The following is a 9539-nucleotide window of genomic DNA, read 5'->3' on the forward strand; positions in this document are numbered from 1 at the left end:
TGGCGTGAGTTTTAACCCACCGGTTCCGGGACGCTAACCGCGGTCGACTACATGGGAGTCCAGCGACATAGCCATTACGCTAACTGCTGGTTCCCACTTCTTTATTTTTGTATTGTGTTTCGGGGGCCCTTTTTAACATTTCAAGTTTAGATTTTCTGCCCTGCTGGATAGAGCAGAAAGAAGGGAAAAGGTAGGCAGGCTGGATGCTCCTGGGGCCTCAGCACCTCCCTCCCCGCTCAGAGCCCAGAGCGGACTTGTTCCCAGGGTCCCACCCACCCCACCTGGTGGGACAGGCACAGGAATCAGTGGGTCTGAGATGAGTTGAATGCAACATGGGAAGCGGAGGGGCATCCTCAGCGACCCCAGCAGGCCTGGTGACGAGGCCCTATTGTGACCTGCTGGGCACAAGAGGGCGACATTGGGGTGCTATGCCAACTTGGCACAACTGAGAGGCTGTGTGTTTGATCTTCTCTCTGCAAGGACCTGGTGGAGATGCAGCCATAACACAGTTGGTCCCACATGGGAAAGGTCCTGGGTTTACATCCTGGGACCTCCCTGAGCAGGCTGGCGCGTGCACAGGGGCCCCTGGTCAGGGCCAGTCGAGACTTGGCATGGATGGAAGCTGAGGACCTTGTTGGGAATGCGATCTCTTTCAGAATAAGTGAATAAATTAAAAACAAAACAAAAAACGTAAATTACCTCAGCAAACAAGAATAAGGGGCCGTGAGGGGGCCTGTGGGTGAGCACTCACCTGGCAGCGAAGAGACAGAATGACCCTCATCCCGCCCCTCAGCAAGGTCAGGGGACAGAGGCCCAGGTGCATGGCCCACGCTGCTGGGGTCTCCTCACCTCCCGCACAAACTCCATTCCTGGTTTCCACAGGTGTTTCAGGCCCAGGCCCTCAAAATCAAAAATGGCTGTGATTTTCTCCACCCTTTTGCCCAGCTGAAAGGGAACAACAGGAGGTGACACCCTGTGAGGTTCAAGGCCCCTGATGCCCCAAGACGGGGCTGGCCCTAACCCAGGGCACTGGCCTGACTTGACTCAGCTCTGCCTGGCATGAAGGTTACATACCAGGTGGAGGGAAGGGACCATCCCAGGGACACAGGACCACAGTGACCCAAGAGGCAAGTCATTGTGCCCCAGTTTCCTCCTCTGCCTGCGGAGCGGATATACCTTGTTGAGTGAGGCCACGGAGGGCAGGTGGCTCAGTGAGTTGAGCAGGACTTGGGGGCCATTGAAGGGAGGCCTTGTACTGTGTGGCCTTGGGTGGGTCCCTGGAATCTCTGAGCCTGCATCCACTCCTTGGTAATCTGAAGAGCTATGCCAGCCGGCAAGGCAGGTTCTGGGTATGAGGCTACAGGAATGGGGGCAGCTGAGGACAGGACCCAGCGGCAGATGGGAGGGCCCCGGTGCCCCACCTTCTGACTCTGCCGCTCACAGTCCTGCAGGAGCAGCTCGCAGCTGCGGAACTTGTCCCTGAGCAGCTCCTGTTTGGAGGCTGAGAGGAGCATGCCCTTGGGGTCCAGGCCTCTGATGATGTGGTACCAGACAGGGCTGCCCTCTCTGTCATGGCCGCAGATGCCGTTGGAGTTGAACATCCGGGCCACCTGGACACACACGGGAAGGGGGCTCAGTGCCTTGGGGCAAGGGGTCGGGAGGCAGGGTGGGTTCGGGAGAGGCTCACCTCTGGGGGCTGCCATGTAAGGATGCTGTCCAGATCATATTGCTTCCGGAACTCCACGTGCTGTGGGGACATGCAGGATCTGAGGACGCTGTCTGCCCCAACGGCCACAGGCCGTGAGGGCCCGCCTGAGCACCCCCAGGATCTACCACAGAGAACTGGGGGACAGGATGGGATAGGCAGGAGACACGGGCCCGAGGGTGATAGGGAAGGAGAGACCCAGAAAGGGGCCAGTGAGGCCTGCTGCTATGGTTTGAATGTGTCTCCCCCAAATTCACATGTGAACATTTGGTGAGGGGCCCGGTGATGATATGACGGTTAGACACAACGCTCTGTGTGCTCCATGAGGCTGATCCACGTGGGAAGATTCTGGATTCAAGTTCAGAAACCTCCCTGAGTGTGCTGGACATGTGTGCCCATGATCCACGGCGGGCTGACCTTGGGGGTGGATGGTGGTGTCACGGCCCTCCTGGGGGTGCCGTATCTCTCTCTCTTTTTCTGTCTCTTGCTCATGGAGAAAAAAAAAAACAAAAAAACTTTTAAAAATGTTGGTGAAGGTCAACAGATGGTGTAGTGGTTAAGATGCTTGATCCCACAGTGCCAACTCCATGGTTCGAGTCCCAGACCCAGAGGTTTGAAAAACATGCTGGGCATGTGTGTGTGTATGTGCTCAAAATCCAAGAAGAGAGAGGAGGAGAAGGAATCGCAGCGTGGCCATTCTCCCTGGGGAGTGATTTTCACTTTTCCTCTCTCTGTCTCTTCTGTCTCTCTCTGGCGAGTGCACGTATCTTATGGTAAAAGTCTAATAAAAGTTTTGATGAGTCATTGTGAAGTATTAAGAGGGAGGAGATTTAATCTTATTATAGTGTTGAAAAGAAGCTATTAGACATGAGGAGGGGGCCCTTGTGTTAGAGACTTGTTTTATAAGGAGAGGGAATGTGACAGAGACAGTCTCTCAAGCTCTGACCCACCACCATGTGGGTCTACCAGCAAGGAGAACCTCACCAGATGAGGCCCCTAGACCCTGGAACTCCAAAACCATGAGCTAAACAAACCTCTAATCTTTTATTGGGTCGTTGGAAGTCATGACACATGTTTTGCATGGAAAAACAGGAAAATAGGTCATGATTTTTCCAATAACCCACTATATTACCTGACTCAGATCTTTTCTGCTATTAGCAACAGAATGATCTAGAACACCGGCACTCTGCCAGGGCCCCTCTCTGCATCCTCCTATCTGCTCTCCAATGTTCCATTCCCATGTAGCCACCATGGGACTCCACAAAGCTGGAGTCAGAGTTGCCCTGCGGGGCAGAGGGGCCCTACACGTGGGCCAGCAGGTGGTGTGGTGGTTAAGGTGCTGGACTCTCACATGGTCAACAGCTGTCCAAGTCTCAGACCTGGCGGCTTGTTTTCTCACTTTCTCTCTTTCTCTCTGTCTCTCTCTGGTGAGCACATTCGATAATAATAATAGTAATACAATTAAATAAATAATTCTTTTTTTAAGTCTTGTTCATTTCAACTTTTTCATTCGTTTATTTTCATTTGACCAGAGAGAGACACAGAAAGATAGAGGGAAATTGAGAAAGCAAGCCACCAGGTCCAGGACTCAAATCACGTTGCTCATGTGGGAGTGTCCAGTGCCCTAACCACCATGACACCCACTGGCCCCAATGAATATTTCTTTAAAAAAAAAAAAAAAACTAAACTAAACTCCCTGCCAAGGTCTGCAGGGTTCGGCTGATGGACCCGGGCCACCCGATCAACCTCATCACTCCCCTTTCTCTCTACAATACAACCTCTGACTTCCGAGCATGTTCCTGGAATAGACCCGGCTCATTCCCACCTAAGAGCCTTTGCATAGGCTGCACCCTCTGCCCCTGCTTTCCACACAGCTGCCTCCTTTGGGGCAGGTCATGAGCTAGGGAAACGCGCAGTCGCCCTTCTTTCCTTCCCCGTTGCACCGCCTTCATTGTACGTTCCACTCCCAGGAATTGTCTTGTTTATTGATCTGCCTCCGTTTTTCTCTACTTCCAAACCACCACACTGCCTCGTACCTAGCACAGGGCCAGGCTCACTGCCAGGGCTCAGTACAGGTATGGTCCATGAATGAATGAATGAATTCTTGCCTCAGACTAGGGCTAAGAAACCGCTGGGCTAGGCTGGAGAGGCGCTGGCCTTACCTTCCGCAGCATGGTCTCCGATGCCTGCAGGTCAAACTTCCGAGCTGCAAGGAGGAGACAGGGCTGTGTTTATGGGACTCGAGGGGCTGCTCCAGGACCTGGAGAGAGTGCCCTGCCCCAGCCCCCAGGCCAGCTTTGCCCCCTCTTACCCAGGGGGCCGGTCCTGACCACGGGAGCCACAGTGGGGCTTGGTAAGAGTCAAGGCACCCTGAGTTTCGGCAAGACTTGGGCACAGGCCCTTGGACCGCCTGGCCAGTGGTGGTGAGGGTGCCCCTCGGGGCTTTTGGGGTGATGGAAAGCCACTGCTAAGAAGAAGTTACCCAGCTAGATAGTGGGTTGTCGGAAAAGTCATGACTCATTTTTGCATCGAAAACCAGAAAAATACATCATGACTTTTCTCATGACCCAATAGCACATGAAATCCTGGCCACATCCACTTCCGCCAGGGCCTTGGGGCACTTTTCTTTCTTTTTTTCTTCCTTCCTTCCTTTCTTTTTTTTTTTTTTTTTTTTTTAAGGTTTTGACCAAAGGGTGCATGCGCTCACCAGAGAGCAACAGTGAGAGGTAAAGTGAGAAATCACCCCCCCCCCCAGGGGGACAGCCATGCCACAATCCCTTTTCCTCCATTCTCCTCCTAGGACGTTGTGCATTCACACACACGTGCCCAGAGTGATTCTCAAGCTGCCAGATTTGGGAGTCAAAATGCAATTAGCCATGTGGAATCCAGCACCTTAACCACCACACCACTTCCCATGGGGGTCCAGCTCCTCAGAGGGCTGTGTTACTGTTGCATTAGTCTGTGCCCCCTGGCTGACATCTGAACTGCTGCTTCACAAGAGGCCTGGAATAGAAGCGCTCTGCTAAGCCTCTCTGTAATTCTTGGCCACAGAAACAATGGGAGGTATTAGATGTGCATAGTTGTTTGGGGGTAATTTGTTACACAGCAGTGGATGCCTAATACACTCTTCTCTGTGCCCATGACCCTCATCCCACCCGTCCCTCTGTCCTCACCTCGGAGCCAGCGCAGAAGGAAGAAGTCATCAGGATTGGGCAGGGCAGACAGGACATCCTGGATATTCTCCTGGAACTGAGGAGCGAGCGGGGAGAGACCCAGGTCAGACAGAAGGGCTCCTGAGTGTCCCTGATGCCATGAAGGGGCAGGCTAGCCACCCTTAGGCCTGCAGGTTTTGCCTGCCCCTGAGAAAGGGCATGTCTATGAAGAGGGCCCACTAGGGCTGGGAGAGCCAGGGCCTAGGTCAGGTTGTGGCCATTCCTTGTCTCCCTCTGAGAAATGTGATAATGAGCTAGTTACTTAAAGCATTAGAAAAGACTACATGTGGGTTAAAGGTGGAGAGATTTCTGGTCCCCACTCATCCTTCAGGGATGTGGGGACAGGGAAGGGCTTTCTTCAGGCCCCTGATCTCTATTCTCAGGTTGCTTCCAGGCCAGGCCAGGTGGGAGGATAAGCTGTAGCAAATTGGAGACTCAGAGAGGTTGAGCAACCTGCCCATTGTCACACAGCCAGTGGGTGGCAGTCAGCAGGCAAATTACGACTCTAGTTTAGAGTCCATCAGCGAGGCCCAAGTGAGGGCTAGCTCAGCCTAGCCGGGTGGGGGTCGTCCGTAGACCAGCCCAGAGTCAGGGCAGTTTTCATCCATCTAGGCAGGGTCTGAGGGTTGAGGACCTGCTTCTGGGTGGCTGTTGCTGACTGTATTGACTTTTCTCTATAGCCAGCCTGGGGCCAGCCAGTGGTATGGTGGTTAAAGCGACTGGATCCCATAATCTGTGCAATTCAAGTCCCAGACCAGAAGCTTGGAAAACACACCGGGCATGTGCAAAATCACAAGAGGAGAATGGAGGAGAAGGGATTGCAGCATGGCCTGAGGGATGATTTCTCACTTTCTGTCTCTGTCTCCAGCAAGTGCATGCACTCCAGCAAAATAAATAAATAAATAATAACATAAAATAAAATTTTAATAAATAAATAAAGCCAGCTTGCAACACTGGTAGGAAAAGAGCACTGGGCAGTGTCAGGGAGGCCTTGCCTGTCACCTCCCCTCCCTTCGTGCTTGCCAGAGAGACAGAAAGTGAGAAATCCCCCCCCAGAAGGGATAGCCACACTGCAATTCCTTCTCCTCCATTCTCCTCTCAGGACTTTGGGCATGCATGCACACACGCCCAGCATGTTTCAAGCTGCTGGGTCTGGTACTTGAACCGTGGTCAACCATGTGGGAGTCTAGCACCTTAACCACTATGCCACTTGCTGGCCCTCTCAGGTTCTTACCTGAAATTGTGTAGCACATATATATAACCTGCAAAATCCCCCAGGATACCCCAAGATACTTGAAATCATCTCTACATTACTGATAAATTATCTTAGCATTAGATTTAAGTGAAAAGAAAAATACAGAGATACATTTCTTCAGCATCTCTCTCTTTTTCAGTTGTTTTTTTTTTTTTTTTTTTTTTATTGTTTGCTTGTTTGTTTTTGTTTTTGCTACAAGGCATGTATGCTCACCAGAGAGAGGCAAAAAGGAAAGAGAGGGAAAGTGAGAAATCACCCCCAAGGGTATGGCCACTACTTATCCCCAGAGCTGATTGTGTGGTTCAAATCTCAGTCCTGGTGGCTTGAAAAACACATCAGGCACGTGTGCATGCATGCCCCAAATCCCAAGAGAATGGAAAAGGGATTGTGGAGTGGTCATCCCCCCTGGGGGGTGGGGTGAGGGTGATTTCTCACTTTCTCTCTCTATCTCTATCTCTCTCCCCCCACCCCCAAACGCACGCCTATAGAAAATTTTAAAAATAGGAAACTAGGACCAGCAGGAGGTATAGTGGTTAAGGCACTGGACTCTCATATGACCAACCATGGTTTGAATCCCGGACCTGGTGGCTTGCTTTCTCATTTTCCCTCTCCCTTTCTGTCTCTCTCTGGTGAGCGCACATGCACTGTACTGATGACAGAAGTCTAGCTGCTTTTTCCTATTTCTAACATTCCTTCCAGAGAGCTTGGGGTGAGTCCCACCCACAGACATTAACAGACCATTTTAATGTCTCATCTGATAACAAAAATCCTCCTATATCCCATGTCCCTAGCATAGTATCCCTGTAAGGCTGAGTTACACCCACAATCATTAACAGACCATTTCGACTCACTGATAACAGCACTCTTCCAACACCCTGTCCTTGGGACGTCTTGTGACTGTACACAAGCCCCTTAGCTCTGTTAAAGTACACTGTTTACTAATTCCTTCCCGAAACCTGCAAGCCCCCTCCCTTCCACATGTTCCGCCTTTCTGGGTTAGGCCAATGGAAAGCTCTTCACTAAATTCTCTCACTCTCAAAATCAAACAGAAGGAACCTCTGTACCAGATCACCTGGAGAGAGAGGCATGTTTTGCCTCCTCTCTGGGCCTAGGTCACTCAAATTTGTGCTTAAAAATAAACTGCATTACTTAATTATTTTTGCAGAGTTGGTTATTTCCGTCGACAGTACCACATTAAAAATAATAATGATAAGGGGCCAGCAGTTGGCATAATGGCTATGTTGCTAGACTCCCGTGTAGTCGACCGTGGCTTGAGTCCCAGGCCCAGTGGCTTAAACTCACACCAGACATGTGTGCGTGTGTGCCCAAGATCCCGAGAGGATAATGGAGGAGAAGGGATTGTGGCATGGCCATCCCCGCTGGGAGATGATTTCTCGCTTTCTGTCTCTCTGTCTCTGTCTTTCTGGCAAGCACACACGCCCTATAGCAAAATCCTCTCCAATAATAATAATAATCATACCAATGATGATACTAAATAAGATTAAATAAATAATTCTTCTTAAAAAAAGAAAATTGGGGGGAACCAGCAGTTAGCGTAATGGCTATGTCGCTGGACTCCTACGTAGTTGACCACGGTTTGCATCCCGGACCCGGTGGCTTCAAACTCACGCTGGCCAGAAAAAAAAAAAAATTAATCTGGACAGCCTGTTAGTGCAGAGGTTAAGCACTATGCATGAAAAGCCAGGTCCCACATAGCTAACTGAGGTTCAAGTTATGGATCTGTCAGCTAGAAAAACAGAGCAAGTGCATGGCGTGTGTGCCCCAAACCCTGGCAGGATGGAGAAATGGAGGGGAAGGGGTTGCAGGGTGACGTGCCGCACTAGGTGGGGGCGATCACTTTCTCTCTCTCAGGCACTCAAGCACACGTGCCCTCTGGCAATAAAGAAATCCATCTTACTTGCTTCTTTCTCTTTTTTTAATATAGAGATTTCTGCTATAGGATACATGCGTTCATCAGAGAGAAAGAGACACAGAGACAGTGAGAGGGAAAGTGAGAAATCACCCCCAAGGAGGGGTGGCCATGCCACAATCCCTTCTCCTCCATCCTCCTCCCCAGATCTTGGGAATGCACGCACACGCACCCAGGATGAGTTTCAAGCCAGGGTCCAGGACTCAAACCGCAGTCAGCCATGTGGGAGTCCAGCACCTTAACCACTACGCCACCCGCTAGCCCCTCTTTTAGTTCTTTTCATGTGACTACTAGAAAATTTAATGACATAACTTGCATTTGTGATACACGTTATGCAAAAGGACTTCAAAAAGTTTGCGCAAAAACGGAATTAAAGTATGAATTTTTGGGGGGGGCAAAACATTTTCAAAATCTATGCATAGTTTCTTCATAATATGCATTTTCCACTCGCTTTTGGAAGACTCCTGTATTTCTTTTCTTTCTCTGTTTATGTATCTGAGTGTATGTGCGCACAAGCGACAGAGAATGACAGAGAGAAAGATGAGCACCCTCCGGAGAGTCTAGTCAAGCTGCGATCTCCTTCCTCCAGTCCTTCAGCCAGTCAGATCTGGGGCACGCATCCTTGCTTGATGCGTTACAGGCTAGCCAGGTCAGGGATTCGAACTATAGTCACCGTATGAGATCTGGCTTCTCTTGAGCAGTGCATTATAGCAATGCCATGGATCTGCACCCCTCCCCCTTTTATGAGAGAGAAAGAGATTCTTAACAGTCTTGCCACACTGAGATCCTTCCCCAGCCTTCCAGCTAGCCAGAATTACAGGCATTAGCAGGTGTGTTCGATGTGTTCAGGTGAAGCTGGGATTCGAACCTGGCCTCCCAAGTGGATCCAGTATTAACCCTTCTGCTGGGTCTCAAATTACATTTTCTTTCTTTCTTTCTTTCTTTCTTTCTTTCTTTCTTTCTTTCTTTCTTTCTTTCTTTCTTTCTTTCTTTCTTTCTTTCATCTTTCTTTCTTTCTTTCTTTCTTTCTTTCTTTCTTTCTTTCTTTCTTTTCTCTCTTCTTTTCCTTTTTTTAAGGGCATGTGCACTCGCCAGAGAGAAGGAAACTAAGAAAACATCCCCTAGGGAGAGGGGGTGGCCACACTGCAATCCCTTCTCCTGCATTCTCTAAGGAGTCTGGGCACGAATGCACATGTGCCTGGCATATGTTTTAAGCTGCCAAGTCTGGGACTCGAACTGTGAAGTTGGCCATGCGGGGATACAGCCACCTTAACCACCATCCCAATGGGTGGCCCTTGAACCAGTGGGTTGTTAGAAAAGTTCTGACACATTTTTGGATAGAAAAACATCATGAACAACATCATGACGTTTCTGACAACCCAGTCCACTTCTATTGGCTAAAAATGGTGTAGGCCCTTGGCCCTTACAAGGTTTGGT

General features: G+C 50.1%; 1 protein-coding gene across 1 annotated transcript in view; it reads right to left on the bottom strand.

The window, feature by feature from the left end:
• The window catches only part of LOC102502060 (putative SEC14-like protein 6), a 15852-nt gene that overhangs the window by 6028 nt on the left and 285 nt on the right, over positions 1-9539 (bottom strand). The window contains exons 2-6 of the mRNA XM_006147925.3: positions 4879-4954; positions 3868-3911; positions 1688-1747; positions 1422-1610; positions 850-945 (exon numbers count right to left, since the gene is read on the bottom strand). Coding sequence (XP_006147987.1) covers positions 850-945; positions 1422-1610; positions 1688-1747; positions 3868-3911; positions 4879-4954 — 465 coding nt within the window. The remainder of the gene's footprint in view (positions 1-849; positions 946-1421; positions 1611-1687; positions 1748-3867; positions 3912-4878; positions 4955-9539) is intronic.

Source organism: Tupaia chinensis, unplaced genomic scaffold (genome assembly GCF_000334495.1).
Source record: "Tupaia chinensis unplaced genomic scaffold, TupChi_1.0 Scaffold000226_1, whole genome shotgun sequence".
NCBI classification, from domain to species: Eukaryota; Metazoa; Chordata; class Mammalia; order Scandentia; family Tupaiidae; genus Tupaia; species Tupaia belangeri.